Source organism: Protopterus annectens, chromosome 4.part1 (genome assembly GCF_019279795.1).
Source record: "Protopterus annectens isolate FY-2018-M chromosome 4.part1, PAN1.0, whole genome shotgun sequence".
In the NCBI taxonomy this organism is placed as follows: domain Eukaryota; kingdom Metazoa; phylum Chordata; order Ceratodontiformes; family Protopteridae; genus Protopterus; species Protopterus annectens.
Window position 1 is genome coordinate 235,475,149 of NC_056734.1, and position 20,987 is coordinate 235,496,135.

Genomic DNA, 20,987 nt, shown 5'->3' on the forward strand with positions numbered 1-20,987 from the left:
TTCTTGGAGGTTTGATATTCTTTATCCCTCTTAGAAACTGTCTTAGCAAAGGATGTGAAAACACAGGTGGATCACAGTTGTATTTTGCTGAAATTGCTGAAGCGTGTATTTTTATGGAAGAATATGAAAGGCCATTGTGAAGCATTTCTGACAAGTATTCTAGAATCTGTGGGATGTTCATTACTGATGCATCCTGACCCTTGTTGGCATTCCAGATGTTGAACCTCTTCCATTTGGCTAAATAAGTTTTTCTGGTGGAAGGCCTGCATGCTTCCAGTAGGATCTCTTGAACTTTTTTGGAGAGAGATATATGGGGAGAAGTCATGTAACCCTCCAAGCTGTCAGTTGCAATGTTTGCAGGTTTGGGTGAACAGTCCTGTAATTGTGCTGAGTTATAAGCAGAGGCCATAGAGGCAGGGGCCACGGCTTGGTGCGAGTTATGCTCCTTAGTAATGGGTACCAGCGCTGTCTTGGCCAGTCTGGAGCTATCAAAATGCCTTTCAGTTGTTCTGCTTTGATCTTCAGTAACACCTTGGTCATTAATGGTAGAGGCGGGAATGCATAGATTGTTAGAGAATTCCAGCTGAAGGAGAGAGCATCTATTCTCCATGCTTGAGGATGGTGTGTCCTTGAGCAGAATTTTTTCAGATGATGATTGTGGTGTGAGGCAAAGAGGTCTATGTCTGGCCTTCCCCATGCCTGAGTTATTTGTGAAAAAATGTCTGGATGCAACATCCATTCGTGCGGGTCCAGAATGTTTCTGCTCAGACTGTCCGCCAGAATATTTTCCTTGCCTGGAACAAACTGGGATTGCAACTGTATGTTCAGTTTCAGGGACTTTTCCCAAAGAGTCATTGTTAGTCTGCAAAGGGGGTAAGAATGGGTGCCTCCCTGTTTGTTTATGTACCACATAACAGTGGTGTTGTCTGTCTTTATTAGCAGATGACCTTGTTGAAGAAATTTTCCAAAGGCCTCAATTGCATGAATCACTGCCAGCATCTCTTTTTGATTGATGTGCAGATGCAATTCCCGGGGAGCTCATTGCCCTTGAATGCATCTGCCTTCCATGTGCGCCCCCCATCCATGATCTGAGGCGTCTGTTGTAATGGTTTGGCTTGCTTGAGGTTTGTTGAAAGACATGCCTTTGTTTAACTGGCTTGCTTGTGCCCACCACAAAAATTCCTTTTGTAGACATGGAATGAGTGGAATAATTGCTTCTAAGTTGTGGCTGTGTTGAGACCATAGACTTTTTAGGTACCATTGTAGTTTTCTCATGTGTAGTCTTGCCAGTGGAATCAGGAGAATGCAAGATGCCATGAAACCCAGGGCCTGCAGGATTTTCCTTGCAGTCATCTGGGTGAGCTCTGCTAGGCTTTTGAAGTAATCTGGGAATTGTCCTTGTTTTTCTTCTGTGAGGAAAGCCATTTGTGAGTTTGTGTCCAGTTTGGCTCCTAGAAAAATTATTTGTTGGGATGGCAGTAGTCTTGATTTTTGAATGTTGACTGTGTATCCCAAAGCCTGTAGTAAGTGAATGACATAGTCCAAGTTTCTTATCAAGGCTTGCTGGCTGTCCGCTTGTATAAGGCAGTCGTCCAGATAAGGGTAGATTTGTATCCCCTGAAGTCTGCAATGTGCAATTACTGATGCCAGGCATTTCGTGAATACTCTGGGCGCAGTAGATAAGCCAAAAGGCAATGCTGAGAATTGATAATGCTCTGACCCTGCAAGAAATCTGAGGTATCTTCTGCAGCTGTGTCTGATTGGGACATGCAGGTATGCCTCCTTGAGGTCCAGAGTAACCAGCCAAGACTCCTTGCCCAGCATGGGAAGAAGTTCCTGTAATGTCAGCATTTTGAATTTTGGCACAATGAGAAAAGTGTTTAGAGCGGACAAGTCCAGTATAGGTCTCCATTGCTTTTCTTTTCTTGGAACAAGGAACAGTCTTGAGTAGAATCCCTGGCCTTGTTCCTGAGGAGGAACCTTTTCTATAGCTTTGATTTGTAGCAGCTTTGAAACTTGTATGAGTGCCTCTGCCCTCTGATTGTGTGGCAGGTTTGGCATGCCTTGTCTTGTTGGTAAGGTATGGAAGTGGAACCTGTAACCTTTGTCTATTATGTTCAAAATCCATCCGTCCTTTGTAAAAACGTGCCAATTTTTTGAAAATAAGGATAACTTTCTGCCTAAAGGAGCTTCCAGTTGAGCCTTGGTCGGTGGTGTCAAAGTCAAGTCATTGTGATTGTCCCTGTGGAGCAGTGGGAGTCCCTGCGCCACTTCTCTGATTAGTTGGTTGCCATTGGCGGCCCCTGTAGGAACCTCGGTACTGCCCTCTACCTCGAGCATGCCTGCTTTTTCCCCTTTGAAACTTGTCAGTGTCTGGAAAGGACCAATTCTTCGATGGCCAATTTCTGCTGAATCTTGGTGGCTGAACCTGGAGGAAATCTTTGACTGTTTGTACTGATTTAGCCTTTTCCTCAATTGATTTCAACACACCCTGTGCATTAGCACCAAATAGCTTGTCTTTTTCCAGAGGTGCATCTAGAAGCTTTACTTTAACATGATCTGGCAATGACTGTTCTTTCAACCAAGCATGTCTACGTATAACAGCCCCTGTCATAGCTGCCCTACATGAAGCTTCCAATGCATCATAACCACACTGAAGAAAAGGATTGCTAACCTGCTGAGTATTATGAACCAAATCCTGCAAAGCCTTTCTATCTAAAGGCTCAGGAGAGGCTAACTTTTTCTGCAAATCATCCATCAGAAAATCCTGATACTGAAACATATGAAAAAGACAGTTAAGAGCCCTCATGGCAAGGGTGGTAGAGGTATAAACTTTCTTACCCCACCTCTCCAGAGACCTAGATTCCCTGTCTGCGGGCAAAGGATTCTTGGCCGTGGAAGTGGCCACTCCTTTGGGCCCATGAGAAATAGTTTCTAGATCAACAGAGTGGGCCTTAAAGAGATGCTTATGAGTTTCAGGAACCCTGTAATATCTGTCTGGCTTGACAGGAGCAGGAGGGAGAGAGTCAGGAGAAGTACTGGAGTCTGAGTACACATCATCCAATACATCTAACACAGGGGGAATAGCTAAAGGCCTGTGCTGGGGTAACTTAAGGAAGGTCTGAAGCCTTTTCCTGGAGTCGGAGAAATCCTGGCCCTGCCACTGAAAATGCTTTCTCATGGAGTGGAGAATTTTCCCGAAAGAAATATCCTCAGGAGGAGAGGCAGAGGGGATGGATTCATCTGCATCAGAATCCTCGTGGGCCGGGAAGGGTTCTTCCTGGGAATCTGAAAGGCCTGACTCACCAGAGGCTTCATCTGAGGAAAGGGTATCTGTCTGCTCAACCCTAGACCTTTTGTCTGAAGGCGGCTGAGAACCTCTGTCTGGATGAGCCTGAGAGCCCCTGATTAAAGAAATTAGATCTGCAGCTAATGTCATGATCTGTTTATCCGAAGAGGGAGTCTGTGAAAAAGATTTAGGAGGGTGAGACTTAGCCTGGCTGGCAGCCTTAGCACGTGTGAATGCCTTGATGGACATAGACACAGGAGGCCTAGCTGCCCCACGTGCTGGAGTAATTTTGTCCACCGGTATGGTGTCAGGCAAATCTTGGGCTTCGGTTTCAGGAGGAAAAATAACAACTGGCACCGGGGAAACCTCCGGGACCGAAGTGTGCAGTAAAGCGGTGTCGTCGGCCCGGAGCAGTTGAATTACCATCTCCGAAGAGACCGATGCACTCACGGTAGGCTTAGGCGTGGTGTCGGTGGAAGTCGCGGGCCACGAAGGTCGGTCCCGGTCCTTTCGTTTTATGGAAACATGCGCTGTCTGAAGTTCCGACGGCATGATATAGGAGTAATTTTCCCCAAAAAAGTCTTCAGCAAATTCTGCCCGGCGCCTAAGTGTGCACTTGTTGAAGCAAGCACAGGCAGCACAGGCCGAGACGTCGTGGTCTGGGCCAAGGCAGGGAAGGCAGTAAGAATGGAAGTCCTTATGATGTATTTGTTTACCACAAGACAAACAATTATTAACTTTTTCAGTTTTGTCTGACATCGGCTGAGGCAAGAGAAGGTTCCCCAATGGGGTACTTAGCTTTTTGATGACTTCGGTATCTGAAAACACAGGAGCTGGCCGACCGTTACTTGCGAACTGCTTCTGCTTCGGGCACCGCGCGGCAAGAAAGACTGAAGAAGATGGCATCGGCTGATACCTTTATACCCCAGCCGCTCTGACGTCGGGGAAGAGGTGACATCAGCCGACGCCGGACCCAGACTTTGGAATCCGGCTGACCGAAGGGCTGCCTGAGGCAGGACAACCCATATGTCAGGACTGCAGTTGCATTCTTGAAGGACATCAGCCCTTTCAAAAGCCAAAAACACAGCGTCAATGGGACCAGATGTTGTGCCAGGCTGTGCCTTGCACGAACTACAGAACGAACTAACCCCCCCACATAAACACACTGTTCAACCTCAGCCTCTCCACAGGCTACGTGCCCATAGAATGGCACACAGCAACGGTTATTCCTCTCCACAAAGGAGGGGCCACAACGGACCCTGGTAACTATTGCCCTATAAGCCTGACTAGCCTGGTCTGCAAAGCTATGGAGCGCATCATCATGGAACTCATTAACAAAGACATTGGGAAACTCCAAACACTTAACCCAACCTAGTTTGGCATTGTTAAGGGCAGATCATGCCTACTAAACCTGGTTGACTTCTTTGAGACAGTCACCAAGGCCATAGAAGAGGGAAAGGTGGTTCACACAGTCTACCTTGACCTCGCCAAGGCTTTTGACACCATTCTCCACTCAGGTATTACAGAAAAACTCACCAGTCTGAACATAAGCCCCTACATCATGAGATGGGCTGCCAAGTGGCTTACAGACAGAACTCAAACGATAAGAATAGCGGGCTCCAGGTCCGACTCTAAACCAGTTACGAGTGGTGTCCCGCAAGGCTCAGTTCTGGGACCCCTACTGTTCAGCATATACTTCTCAGAAGTACAGGCAGACACAGGAGGACTATGGCTAACCAAGTTCGGCAATGACTGCAAACTGGGAGCCATAATTGACTCTCCGGCTGACATGGACATCCTCCAAAAGGGCCTTAATGAGATGGACACCTGGTGTCAAAGTCATGGCCTCAAGCTAAATGCCAAAAAATACATAGTCATCCTGTTTGGAAAAAAAAACACCCACGGATTAACACATAGGTGGCAGCCCCCTTAATACAGAAGAGGTAATAAGAGATCTGGGGACCCAGGTAGATAGTAATCTCTCCTTTGACAATCATATTGCCAAAGTAGTTAGGAAATCCTTCTACGTGGCCCATCTAATTACTAAAGGGTTCGCACCTAGAAACAAAGGGGTTATAGTGCCCCTCTACTCGTCACTCATTAGACCCATCATATAGTACAATGTCCCATTTGGGATGTACCTCACAAGACACTTCTAACAGCTGGAAAGACCACAAAAGTACCTCACCAAGAGGATTACTGGTCTCAAACATATGTCCTATGCAGCCCAAATGAAAAAACTCCGGCTGTACTCAGTGGCATACCGCTTACTCAGAGGTGATCTCTGCCTGACTTACAAAGCCATGTCCAACTCAGAATTGATGGACATGCTCCACCTAAAGAAATCCAAGTCACTACGAGCCATGCGCTCTAGTGAGCTAAACCTCACCACAAAAATAAACAGAACATGCTGGAGGGATAGATTCCTGTCACCGAGACTCCCCATGCTTTGGAACAAAATTCCAAATTACATCAGGCAAAGCCCATCACTAACACTCTTCAAGAGAAACCTTGATGAGTGGATGGGTAACAGAAAATACACCCATGGGATCACTTCATTGGCTCTGCTTGACAGAGAATCAGTTAATTAATCAATGGGGCATTGAAAGCCGACACACTCCGGCTAGGCTTATAAATGCCCTCGGGCAGATAGCCTAGTACCTACCTATGAATCTATGACCCTATTACCAAATGCCGACCCATTGTAAGAGCTTATCATTTATATATTCCTAGGTTCAGAGGAACAAGTAGCAGCGATAAAACAGCATGTGAAAACAATGTACAGATATTGTAGTACAACAGTATTGTGAAAGCAGTGTGCAGATATTGTAGTACTGGGAGTAAAACTTTTGTAACTAAAGCTTACTCATTAAGGATATTACCATACTGTTTCAATATTATCCTCTGCATAGCAATGTTTGCATTGTTTTACTTCAGTGCTTGTTCCTCTGTATACATATTTTTTATTCCATTGCTTACTCATCCAGGTGAATAAAAAGGGATATCTTTGGATTTTGCTATGGGTACAGATTTAACAAAATAAACAATAAATAAATAATTAATTAACTATATAAAGTGAATAGGGAAGTCATGAATCTTTACTACAGACAGGCAGAATGAACCTAACATTTCGTATTGTTTAGCCTCACAAATTGCTAAGTGAATAATCATGCATTATTCTTTTATGGCTTATATATTTCTTATATAATGCGATCTGGTTATGTGCAGACCATTTTCAGCCATGTTTGTGCTGTTTACAGTTCACAATGTCATAATTTTAATGTAACACTAAATGTTGAAGAATGAAAGTCATTTTGGATATCAGTTTAACAGCTTACATATAGCATCCATTAAAGAATCTTTAGAGAAATTTTATTCAGTATCACCGTACATAGATAACTTCCTGATTTGCTTAAAAAACGAGGAATTTAGAGTCTAGTAAGAGAGAGGGAAAGACAGATACAGAGAGTCAGAGCTGTAGCTGAATGGCAGAGACACAGACAAACCTCTCAACCTCGTAAAGCAAGAAAGCTGGACAAAGCCATAAACAATAAGAGGACAAAGGCCCAAAAATATGGATATTTTTTAGATATTGCTCTTACAAACTCAAAAGGTTGATAGACTAAAAGGTTTTGCATTAACATGAATTTCCTGAAGGGTATAAAGCCTGAAACTCGAATTTGTCATTATCTTCTGACTTCAATCCTCAATGATTTGCCAGTGATTTGCCAGAAAACCATAATTTTAGGAGAAACAAACCAAAAAATATGAAGCAAAAATCTGGACTTTCTCTGAAAATCGTAACAGTTGAGAGGTATGGATAGAGATAGTGAGACAGAATGAAACATGGACAGAAAGAGAAAGAATGAGAGACGGAGAACTGGAGACAGGGGAGGAAAGAAAGAAAAAGAGTGTGTGAGAGCGAGAGAGAGAGAGAGAAAGAGTTTCTGGCTGACAGTGATTACCTACAAGATTCCCATTCAAGTTTGTGTCTCAATGTTACTGGTTCAGCAACATTTGTGATGTTTGGCAGTAGCAGGTTTTAGATACATAACCCATGGCAAAAAAGTGCTTCCTTGATCTTGGATCACTGGATACCTGAGCAGCATAAGAAAAGTTTATAAGGCACTGATATCAATGCACAGTACAATACAGTAGTTAGTGATAAAGCCAGTTGTTGTGGTCAAAAGAAAACATGGGTCAATAGTAAGATTACATTGGTACAAACTTAATTTTACTGATGCGACCATCAGAGATAGATAGATAGATAGATAGATAGATAGATAGATAGATAGATAGATAGATAGATAGATGGATAGATAATTAAACAGATTGAAAATTCAAGATATTCAAGATTCAATTCAAGAAATTACAACACCATCAACATATGGCCTATGAAATATTAAGGATGAACACCCTAAGGCTACATTGCCACCACTGGTTACACTATATGCTTATTTTGACGTACACATACAGTTAACTCAAAGACCATGCTCCCTAACAGATAACTACTTAAACAAAGGATTGTTCTTTCTATTTCCTATTGCAATGGCAGAAATAAATGTAAAATAGCCTCCCAAAATGTTTAATGTGACTGGCTAGGGGCTGTGAAAATATTTTTGTTACATTTTCTAAAAATTTAAGTCCTATAAGAGAAATGAGGTATGGTATTATAGTTTTGAACCTAATTCTTTGTGTTCTAAGTTTTGATGATGTGAAATGATAATACGTTTTTAAATAAAACACAGAGGCATTATATAGCCTTTATGAAGTCAAACTGCTTGCTGACCGTGACAGGCACGGTTGTGTTGCTCTTATTTATAATGTGACTAATACTGATATACTATGGATGGTGACAGATGCAAGGCCTACAACCTCGGACTACAAGCTGCCTATGCCCAGTGGTCACAATACATCATTGCATTTGACATATAATCTGGCACAAGTCATCATTTCAGGTATCATTTGAATACATTGAAGGTGAAAAAAGAGAAAATGTACAGAGTTGTTCCCAACAGTCTCTGTGATCAATGCAATGTCATTTCCAAACGATTCTTTAAACATCCAAACCCCCTACCTTAATAAAGGGCCCTTCTTCCTTCCATACAAAGACATCACTTTGTGTAACTAACTAAACTGCATGGCATAGACCAGTCCCACCTACTGAATACTGAACTAAAGAAGAAGCGTTAGATGCCTGTAATAATCTATTATTAATCCAAAACTCTAGCTGCCCACTTAGGCATTTCAGACATATGAAGCCATACTTTGTCTTGGCTTTCTCAAGAACTAAATCAGCAGATTAAGAAGTGAATGCAGCCTGGAGGATAAAGACAACTTTAGACTGTCTTATAGATCAACACACGTCCCTCAACCTACAGCAGTAGCCCTAAGAAGGCCACACCTGCCTACTACTCTGACTTTGAAAGACGGATGGAAATCTGAAAGTGTCTGGTGGGGGGGCATTATTATAGCTGATTTCATGGGGTTAATTAACTGATTGTTTATTTTTGATCCATCAATGAGGTCTTCAGCAGAAGTGGTACTGTCCACGGGATAGGTTAAATTAAACAAAATATGTTAGGTCAGACACTTCAACTGGCAAAGTATCCCTTTGTTACCATTAGGTGGAGGAGGAGAGGCATTTCCAGCCTATTGTTATCAGGTATTTCATAAAAAAGCATTGCATTTGTGAAATAGTGCCATTTGTGACTAAAATCATTCTGTAAATTTCATGAAGTGCAGTCACTGGAAGTGGATTTAAGAAGTAGTCCGTCATTTTCATTCATGATTACTTGTTATACTTGGGTGTCTATGGTAAAGTCAGTAGTAGTTAGGAATGGCAGTAACGGCTGTTTGAACTCAATGGGGAAACTGAAAACTGTAACAAACTCTAACATAACAGAAAACCGCTGAGAAATCTGACAACATTGAACTACATTTTGCACTGTTTTTGCAGAGGGACAAGTCCCCTAGCATCCCTGCACCCCCTGCTAATTATATGTATTAACTCCAAGGTCACACAGTAGTGGGGAAAGGGCATAAACCCCTCCCTACTATATCTTCAGTTTTGTTGGTGTTTTGTGTTTCAGTCTTTTTCACTTTAGGTCTTATTATGTTTCAGTTTTTTGACTATCGATGGCAACATGTTTATGTCACTTTACTAGTATATGTATATATATATATATATATATATATATATATATATATATATATATATATATATATATATATATAGGTCCTTGTTAGATTGTCAAAACACAAATTAGCACATTTGTGTTTCAGCAATCACAATTTAGCGAAAGTGCATTTTGTCGAAATGCACTTTCGCTAAATAGAAAACACAAAGACAGCATGCAGTCTGCATGCATCGTTAGTTGTAAATCAACGTATACTGTTGATTTACAACTAGTGGAACTATTGATGACATCGTACTACAGTGGGGATAAGGGAATATTTCCTTTTCCCCACTGTAGTGTGATCTCGGAGTAAGAATAATAAAGTAGAGGGGGTTGTGGGGGCACAGCCCCCCACATGGGGGATGCAGGGGGGCTTGCCCCCCTGCATAACAATGCTTAATGTTTTTTGTTTCTTTTTGTTTTTTGGGGGGGTTTTTGTGGTTATTTTGGGTTTAGCGAAAGTGCATAGTCGAAAGTTTGCATTTTCGACAAGATGCACTTTCGCTAAACTGAATTATCGGAAACACATTTCGATGGATTGTTTTTTGGATAATTCAACAGTGACCCATATATATATATATATATATATATATATATATATATATATATATATATATATATATATATATATAAATGTGTGTGTATATATATTATAGATAGACATAGATATAGGTATACATAAATATAATACACATATTGACAAAACTCTCATCGATTCCCATTACATCAATTGACTGTTGAATCCCATGCAATGACAAGAACACAAAGTCTGTAAAATACTGCCTTTGCAGGGGGGGGCAGCTCCCACAAACCCTGCTGCATGTCTTTAAATATATTGCTTCTGTGACTGCACAATGATGGGAAAAAAGAGAAATTTCTTTCACCCCACTGATCCCGCTCCATTAAGCTAAAGGAAATCAATATGCTGGCAGGATGAACACATTTCTCTAATGATTTTGACATGAAGTAACTGGTAACTGACCAGTACTACACTGTACCACACACACACACACACACACACACACACACACACACACACACACACACACACACACACACACACACACACACACACACACACACACACACACAAACATATTTGAACGTGTCGTATGTGTTGCACAAATGCGTTAGGGTTCTCACAGGAACGCGTTAACATTTTTGTTCTATGTTCATGCTTTCTGGCTGGTGCTGTTGCTGCTGTAGTTTTTAATTAAAGCTGTAAACTTACCTGTCAACAAACATTACTACCAGATCTTTTTGTTCAGCATGATTTTTCATTTCTTCTTTCAGTAGCCTCACTTTCTGACCACCACCTATTGAGTTGCTTACATCGCCACCTTTCCATGCTTCTCCTTGACCTAGAACCTGTGTAAAAAGAAGATGCCCAGGATAAGCAAAGCATTTATGTGAAACATTACCTAATACTGATCTCACAGCATTAACTAAAAAAGTAAGTAATACAGGAGTACATTTATGATCTTTCTGCTACCTATGGCACATATTTTAATTCTCAAAAAATTAAGAAACAAAAGGGTAACTGAAATCTTTCTCCTTCTTAGGACAATACTTAGCTGCCTAGCAGAGCCTGAATTTTTAATTTCCAAAAGAAGCAACATTTTAGATATTAAGCCTGAACATTTTTTTTTTGGATACTATAGCTTGAAATGATGGTGAGTAGCCATTTTGTAAAAATGATTAATGCCCAAGGGCTGCAGCAACTCCTGCTACAGAAACTGGCACTAACAAATTTTATTATAAACTTATGTTTTATGCAAACACTTCTTAGTGCTGTAATACAGCATTATAACTGTATTGTCTTTTGTAAATATTCGGCACAGATGTCATACAGAGTTGAAAGATAAAGGACCACTATCAATCAAACAGTTTTTATTTGTTGTACTTTTAATGTAAGCATATAATACTTATGGTAGCATTTTACTTTGCTGAAAGAGGATAAAAACTGCTTTAGAAGGGTGCTGTATATTTTGTTTGTTAAAAGTTATGTTTATTTAAAGAAAGACTGTTATTATTCACCAAAAGTAGGGAAAGTGAGTTTCAAAAATTCCGGTTGCTGCTTGTATTTTCATGGGGGAGTCCTGCATTACCTCACAAGGCCCATTTATAAGACAGTTCTGGATAACTGCAGAACTGAATTCCCATTAACTGGGAAAACTACTTGTGTACCAATTCCTTCACACAACACTTTCTGGAATTCATAAACTCCAATGCTCTGGATCAACTTATCTACACCCACACTAGGGGCAACAATATCCTAGACCTGGTCATTGCCAACATGAGTGACCGGTGTTCCACACCTGAAGTCAATTCCTTGTTGGTCCGATCCAATGATAAGCTAATCACCCTTGATATCCACATCCCGCCCCCACCCCCCATTAAAGAAACCACGGTAAAAGATTTCTCCAAATCCAACTTCATGCTTCTTAATACAGAAGTGGTAAACTTCATGACACCCATGCAGATAGACAATACAGTTACGACTGCACTATATAAGCACTTACACGAGTGCATGGATCATGCTATCCCAAACAGAACCAAGATGCTATGGTCAGCCTCAGTAAGAAGCATAGATCCCTTATAAGATCCGCCAAAGCTAGCTACGAAAACAAAATCACCACTAATTCTAAAGACAACCACAAAGCATTCTATAGCTATGTCAACAATCTCAGTGGCAACACCCAGATCTGCTCTGAGTTGCAGCACAACAGCATGAAAAATTACAGAACCAACTGATATTGCCAACATCCTGGCAGATAGGTTCAGTGCTAACTTTACCCCCCACCCCACCCCCTAAAGGGCCCATATCTATACAGGAAGAATGCAGAGTCTCTGTAATCACAACTATGCAGGTAAAAGTTGCACTCTCTAAAGCCACAACATCCATGGGACCGGACAACATCCCACGCTGCATTCTACATGAACTTCAGAACAAACTGACTCCCCACCTAAGTACCATGTTCAATCATAGCCTCACATCAGGCTTTGTGCCCACTGAATGGCATACAGCAACAGTTATCCCACCCCACAAAGGGGGAACCTCCACTGATCCCGAGAACTATCACCCTAGTAGCCTGACAAGCCGGGTCTGCAAGGCAATGGAATGTATCATCATGGAACTCATAAACAAAGACTTTGGTAACCTCCAAACTCTGGATCCCACCCAGTTCGGGTTTGTGAAAGGCAGATCATGCCTCCTGAACCTGATCGACTTCTTTGAGGTAGTCACCAAAGCCGTAGATGAGGGTAAGGTGGTTCACACAGCCTTTCTTGACCTCACCAAGGCTTTCAACATCATCCCCCATTCTGGAATTATAGCTAAACTCACAAAACTAGGTATAAATTCCTATATCACATGATGGGTTGCCAACTGGCTCACTGACAGAACCCACACTGTAAAAGTTGCACACTCCAAATCTGACCTCAAACCAGTGACAAGTGGAGTACCATAGGGTTCAGTCCTGGGACCTCTCCTGTTTGGTATCTACTTCTGTGAAGTACAGGCTAACTCAGAAGGCCTCTGGCTAATGAAGTTCACAGATGACTGCAAACTAGGAACCATAGTCAAGTCCCCAAATGATGTGGAAATCCTACACAAGGGCCTTGCTGAGACAGGTGCCTGGTGTCAAAGCCATGGCCTCAAGCTCAATGCCAAAAAGTGCATTGTCATCCCCTTTGGTAAAAACTCTGCACCCATGAACTACTACATAGACAACAGTCTACTTAACACCGAATGTGTGAAAAGAGACCTTGGGACCCAGGTGGACAGTAGTCTCTCCTTTGATAGTTACATCGCCACAGTAGTCAGGAAGTCCTTCTATGTGGCAGACCTCATCATAAAAGAGCTCTCTTTCAGGAAAAAAGAGGTCATTGTTCCCCTCTACTCGACACTCATTAGACCCATTATAGAGTACAACGCCCCTTTTGGAATGTACCTCACAAGACATCTGCAGCAGCTGAAAAGGCCACAAAAGTACCTCACAAAGAGGACTACTAGCCTCAAACAGATGCCTTACACTGACCGTCTCAAAATACTCCAGCTTTATTCCACAGCATATCACCTACTCCGAGGTGATCTTTGCCTAACATATATAGCTATGTCAAGCCCAGAGCTGTTGGACATGCTACACCTACAGAAATCCCAATCCATCCGAGCTACACGGACTAGGGACCTAAACCTTGTCACCACAATAAACAGGACATGCTGGAGAGATAGATTCCTGTCCCAGAGACTTCCCATACTCTGGAACAGGCTATCCATCTATTTCAAGCAAAGTTCTTCATTAGCACTCTTCAAGAAAAATCCTGATGAGTGGATGGGAAATAGGAAATACACCCCGGGAATCACTTCTGTGGCTCTGCTCGACAGTGGCACAGGAAAATAACTTTCTTGGGTGGCGCAAGCCAGGGAACGTTGTTGGATAGGCTTACGTAGGCCCTCAGGCCAATAGCCTAGTACCTACCTATGAACCTATAATAGACACTGAGTAACTTCCTGACTCTGGGCCCATTTATAAGACAGTTCTGCAGGACACCCCCGAAGGCTACATTACCACTACTTGTTACACTGTATGCTTATCTTGACTTACACATACAGTTAACTCAAATACCATGCCCCTTAACAGATAACTACTGACATTGACTACCTCCCTGATTCTTAACAACTTCAGCAAAAACCTTATTAGATTACCACATACACATTCCAGCATTAAATAATTGTGAAAGGAGTGGTGGATATGTGGAAGTTCTTCTTGTCTATCCATTTCATGTTAGAATGAAGAAAATACAAACAGCATGAGCATGTATATACATGTCTCTCTCTCAATATATATGTGTGTGTGTGTGTGTGTGTGTGTGTGTGTGTGTGTGTGTGTGTGTGTGTGTGTGTGTGTGTGTGTGTGTGTATGTATTCTGCTTACATAGCTATAGCTCACAGACAGGACCCTGGAAGTTAGAATTGGGAAGTCCACCTCTACAAACAGGGCAGTCACAAGTGGAGTCCCTCAGGAATCCGTCCTGGGACCTCTCCTTTTTGGCACTTAGCTCTCCAAAGTCAAGGCCAATGTCAGTGGTCTCTGGCTGACTAAATTTGCAGATGATTGCAAATTAGGAGCTGTCACTGAATCCTACACTGACATAAATGTTCTCCAGAAGGGGCTGACACAGACAAACAACTGGTATCAGAGCAATGGACTAAAACTAAATGCCAAGAAATGCATAATAGTATCCTTTGGGAAGTCATCAACCCCTGATAACTATCATATTGACAACACACCTCTTAGAGCTGACCCAGTAGTCAGGGACTTAGGGACATACATAGATAGTAATCTAGCCTTTTGCCATCACGTGTCTTCAGTAGTGAGGAAATCATTCTATGTTGCTCAACTAAAAACAAAAGTATGGCATCTAAGTCCAAGGAAGTTATTGTTCCACTGTATTTAGCATTCATCAGACATATCATTGAGTACAGTGTCCTCTTTGGTACGTACCCAACCAGGCATATCCAACAATTGGAATGTCCACAGAGGTTCCTCAGTAAAAAATACAGGGTGTAAGTAAAATGTCCTATGCAGACTGTCTCAAGGCCTTATCCCTGTATTCTGTCTCCTACAGGCTTTTGAATGGAGATCTATGCCTGGCATACAGACCCCACTCTGATGGACCTCCTGCATATCCAGAAAACAAATGGTACCAGAATTACCCCTTCTAAAGACTTAAACCTTGCCTGTGATATAAATAGGACCTGCTGGAGAGAAAGGTATGTAATCCAAAGACTACCCTGTCTATGGAACAGGCTCCCCATCCATGTGAAGCAGAGTTCCTCCCTAACCCAATTCAAGTGCAACTTGGACAAATGGATGGGGAAACCAGAAATTCATCCCTGGTTTGGCACCTATGTCTCTAATGGACACAGGCAACCTGTAAATGGTTCTTCTCCCAGGCCTATGCTTACACTTATCAAGGGTGTTATAACTTGTCAGAAATTTGGGAAGCATGGCTAGACTTAAAAAGGCTCTTATGGTCATTAGCCTATTAAACGCCTATGAACCTATTAACATCCTTACACTTGTGGTAGCAGGGGACAACTGAGTTACATCCTGAAAACACAGTGTGGCTGGGGTAATTCTGGTCACTATAATGGGACTGCCACCTCACAATGTATATCATCTCTACTACTATGTTCTCCTGTTCAGAATCTAAATGAGATAAGCTTCTTGAGGATGCCAGGCATGTCATCCAGTAAAGGTTGTTCTCGATATATAATTGACCAGTAATAAATTCCCTGTATGATAGGTGGCAACATATAGAAACCAGATTGGTCAGTTTAATCAAATTTTTGTGAATTGTCATGGGAAGGTAAAAATTATTCTCCTGTTCCAATATTTTATAGGCAACTTTATGCTGGTATGCAGCTAGGATGTTCAAACTTAACAGCTGCTGTTCTACACACACATGAATATGCACGCACACACACACACACACACACACACACACACACACACACACACACAAAACAATTTAACTAAAAATCAAAAGTAAGTAAACACCTTTCCATTACAAATGAATGAGTCAGAAAATTTAATACAAAAAAAAAAAAAAAGAAAATAAATACACCCAAATTACCTTAAGTAACACCAACAAAATTATATGAAATTTCCATGCTGTGACCATTTAGAGCTATTGGTCTCCAGCAACCTCCTTCCAAAGCACTGCTAGCCATACATATGCATTACAAACAATGATCTATTTTTGATTTGTGGATCTTTTCTACATACAAATTTCTTATCCCAAATAAATAAATGAGCACAGATTCATGCACTTTTCACTGCATAGTGATGTCAAGCAAAATCATGACTGGGCACATAAATATAACTGGACTGAAATGCATTATTCCTTCTTTAGTTACTATAGTGACAGAGCAATTGATATATTATTTACTAGGTTTCGTATCTGACAGACCAAAGTAAGAAATAACAGAAAACATTTGATAATTTTTGCACTACAACTCCAAAAATAATGAGCGATCAGATGCTTTCTGAACCAATTAATACATTGATTACAGTCCTTCTGACTTCAGCTACACATACAGACAGAGCCTTCTAAATTTTCTTAGATTTAAGTAGAATCATTAGTCTATATGACATAATTTAAAATGGCTGTTTACAGTTATAACTGCTGCATGAAAGTATATATTGTATGATAAAACATCCATATCGTACTGCTATATAAGTAAATAGTGACAAAAAATGCTTCTGTTTTCTAAACCGTGTGAAATTGCACAGCAGTTAAGAAAGTACACATGCTGTTATATTAGTCTAGTAAGACTCCTCATGGTGGGCATTACTGGGAACTAATGACTGTACCATGGACGATGAACCTTCATATTTCAGCATGATATTTTTGTTATCTCTCGGCTATCCGTCGTACGCCAGTATTGCCCTCCACATCAGGAAATACTGCAAAGAGTATTTGTTGTACTATAATTATGTAACAGAAATACAAATATGCCATTGGTCAGTATATGTAACATGGTACAACACATTAATATTCCATTATTGAGGATGAGCTAGAAGACACAGCACTGTGATCCTAAAATCTTAAACAATTCTGACTCTGCCTTAAAAAGAGAATATATGCTGCTATTTTTATTTTTACAAAAAGATGTTACTTTTTTCTAATGCTTATTTTAAGAACAAATTTATGTTTAAAGTAATTTAGGTTTTCCAAAAAGTACAGTTTTGTACCTACCATAAATGTAGATGTTCAAGTGTTCACCCTGCTGCAGTCATCACACTTGGGTTATCCTGTCATCAGGTGGTCCCGTAGTCAGCCGGAATTCCAAAGTCTTGGTCCGATGTCAGTTGCTGTCGCCTCATCCCTGATGTCAGTGCGCCAGGGGTATATATATTGCAACCGATGCCATTTTTTTCAGTTTTTCTTGCCCTAGATGTCAGGTGCCCCCAAAAGGGTGATCAGAATTAGTACCAAATGGTGTGAACACTGCACAAACACAAAATCCCTTCAGCTATAAGCAAATACATCAGTAAGGCATAGCAGAGATTTAGCCAGTAGATCAGAGGGGATGGAGGGAGGGTAACCTGGACTGCAGCAGGGTGAACACTCGAACATCTACATTTATGGTAGGTACAAAACTGTACTATGTTCATCGTGTTACCCTGCTGCAGTCATCACACTTGGGTTGAATCCCAAAGCTAAGGTAGGGGGGAGGTATCATAGAGGGTTAGTGGAGGCAATAAGGCCCTGCAGAACTGCATTGGCAAAGCCCGCCCTGGACTTAGAGTAAAGAGGCAAGTGATAGTGTTTGGTGAAGGTGTGTACAGAACTCCAAGTTGCAGCTTCTAAAATTTCCTTGGTAGGAACCCCCCTGAGAAAGGCTGTAAAGGTAGCTGTTGCCCTGATAGAGTGTGATCTAATGGTAGCAGGAACTGGTTTCCCATGATGGGTATAACAGAACCGTATGCAATGACCTATCCATTTTGAAATGGTTTGCTTGGATATAGCCCTCTCTTGAGAGGCTGTAGCATAGGATACAAAGAGCTGGTCAGTTTTTTTGAAAGTCTTAGTTTTATCCAAGTAGTAACGAAGCTGCCTGTGAATGTCCAAGGAATGCAGGAGTCTCTCACCTTTGTTCTGTGGATTGGGGAAGAAGGTGGGTAGGTGGATGGTTTGATTTAAAGCTACACTGGAAACCACCTTAGGCATAAAGAAAGGATTAGTTCATAGAGAAACTCTGTCTTGATGAAAAATGAGGAAAGGTTTCACTGCCATTAGAGCCTGTAGTTCTGAGACTCTCCTAGCTGAAGTTATTGCCAGGAGCAGGGCAGTCTTCCAAGATAGGAACTGAAGGTCTACAGAGAAAGCTGGTTCAAAGGGAGGTAGCATTAGTTTTTCCAGCACAAAGTTGAGGTCCCATGTTGGTGTAGGAGCTCTCCTAGGTGGTCTAATGTTTTTTGCCCCTCTGAGGAACTGCCTTAGAAGAGGATTTGAAAATAAAGGTGGATTTGTGTCATAGGGAGCTGAAATAGCCGAAGCATGGATTTTAATTGAGGAAAAGGAAAGTCCTTTGTTCAACATCTCAGCTAAATACTGCAGAATGTGAGGCATGTGAGGTTGAGTTGTGTCTTGGCCTTTAGCTTGGTTCCAGGCACAAAACCTTTTCCATTTGTCCGAGTAAGCCTTCCTGGTACTTGACCTCCTGGCTTCTAGAATAACATCCAGAACCACTTGTGAAAGAGGAGCTGGTTGGATGTTTAGTAGATTTGCCATGCAGCCAGATTTAAAGTTTTGAGCTGGCTGTGTAGAATCTGTTTGTTTTGTTGCGTGAGCAAATGGGGTATTTGAGGCAATATCCATGGTGGGCTGTGAGCCATATTCTTCAATAGCAGGTACCAGTGCTGGCATGGCCAGTCTGGGGCTATGAGAATCAGTTGTGGCTTCTCTTTTTGACCTTCAAAAGAACCTTTGTGAGGACAGGTAATGGAGGAAAGGCATATGCTGTCAGGTTTTTCCAACTGAAGGAGGGAGCGGCCACTTTTCAAGCTTGATGGTGGAATGTCCTTGTACAAAATTTTGTCAGTTGGTAGTTTTGAGGACTGGCGAACAGGTCTATGTTTGGAAGGCCCCATTTCTGAGTTATCATTGTAAATATTTGTGGGTCTAGTTTCCACTCGTGGGGATCTTTGATGTTTCTGCTTAGGTCGTCTGCCAATGTGTTCTTCTGTCCTGGCAGGAATTGAGCTTGTAACTGGACTTGGTAGGCCAGAGCTGTGTTCCATAAGATCATTGCTTGCCTGCAAAGAGGGTAGGAATGTGTGCCCCCTTGTTTGTTTATGTACCACATTACTGTGGTGTTGTCCGTCTTTATTGCAAGTTGTCCTGGATGTAGAAGATCCTTGAAGGCTGTCAGAGCTTTCTGTACAGCTAGCATCTCTTTTTGATTTATGTGCAGTTTTCTTTGTTCTGCAGTCCATAGGCCTTGAATGCATTGTCCTGCCATGTGTGCCCCCCAGGCATAGTCTGAAGCATCTGTTGTGATAGTTTGCCTGGTTGGGGGTAAGGTGAAAGGCTGACCCTTGTTGAGGTGACATGCCTGTGACCACCATAGAAACTCCTGTTGAAGGCAGGGAATGAGAGATATCATCGTGTCCAAGCTGTGGCTGTGTTGAGACCATACGCTTTTTAGGTACCACTGTAATTTCCTCATATACAGTTTTGCAAATGGTATTATTAGTATGCAAGATGCCATGAAGCCCAAAGCCTGCAGAATTTTTCTTGCAGTTAATTGGGTCTTTGTTGCCCTTGTCTTGAAATATTGAGTCAGTTGTAGTTGCTTGTCTGGTGTTAGATAAGCCTTCTGGGCCATTGTATCCAAGCTGGCACCCAGGAATGTCATTTTTTGTGAGGGTACTAGTTTTGACTTCTTTTCGTTTACTGTGTACCCCAGACAATTTAGTAGATGCTTCACAAAGGCCAGAGGATGTAAGAGAATGTCTTTGCTTTCTGCTTGGATGAGGCAGTCGTCCAGGTATGGATATATTTGAATTCCTCTTTGTCTGCAGTATGCAATTACTGGTGCCAGGCATTTTGTGAAAACTCTGGGCGCAGTATATAAGCCAAAGGGCAGTGCAAAGAATTGATAATGGCTTGAACCTGCAATGAAATGGAGGTATCTTCTGCAAATTTGTCTGATAGGGACATGCAGGTATGCCTCCTTGAGGTCCAACGTTACTAGCCATGTTTCCTTGCCCAACATGGGAAGTAGCTGTTGTAGTGTTAGCATCTTGAATTTGGGAACTTGTAAGTAAGTGTTTAGAATTGAAAGGTCCAGAATTGGTCTCCAAGCATTGTCCTTTCTGGGTACTAGAAAGAGCCTTGAGTAAAATCCTTGGCCTTGCTCTTGAGTAGGTACCAGTTGAATGGCTCTCATGTCTATGAGAGCTGTAATTTGCTTTTGTGCCTCTGCCCATTGATTTTGTGGCAGGTTTGGCATTCCTCTTTTCATTGGCAAGGTGTGAAAGTGGAATCTGTATCCTCGTAAAATTATGTCTAGGATCCATTTGTCCTTTGTGACCATGTGCCAGTTGTCTGCAAAAAGTGTGAGTTTTCCCCCCAAGGGGGCTGTCAAGAGGGTACTGCTTGGCCAGATGAGGTGCAAGTCATTGAGTTTGCCTTCTAGTGGGTTGAGACCTGTCTTCTCCTCCCTTCTGTGTTGTAGTGCCCCATTGGCGAGGTTTATACTGGGCTTGTGGTTGTCCTCTGCCCCTTGGGCGCCTGTATTTCCCCTCTGTGGTCTGTCAGCAGCTGGAAAGGACCAATTTTTTTGTTGGCCAGTTTCTACTGAAGCGAGGGGGTTGTACTTGTAGGAAATCTTTGACTGTCTGCATTGATTTTGCCTTATCTTCCATTTTCTTTAAAACTTCTTCTGCTTTAACTCCAAAAAGAACATCCTGCTGTAAGGGAGCATCTAGTAGTTTTGCTTT

General features: G+C 41.9%; 1 protein-coding gene across 2 annotated transcripts in view; it reads right to left on the bottom strand.

Moving 5' to 3' along the window:
- The window catches only part of LOC122800825 (procollagen-lysine,2-oxoglutarate 5-dioxygenase 2-like), an 816,734-nt gene that overhangs the window by 562,452 nt on the left and 233,295 nt on the right, over positions 1-20,987 (bottom strand). For both annotated transcript variants that reach the window (XM_044070112.1, XM_044070111.1), the window contains exon 3: positions 10,700-10,836. In XM_044070112.1, the coding sequence (XP_043926047.1) occupies positions 10,700-10,836 (137 nt within the window). The remainder of the gene's footprint in view (positions 1-10,699; positions 10,837-20,987) is intronic.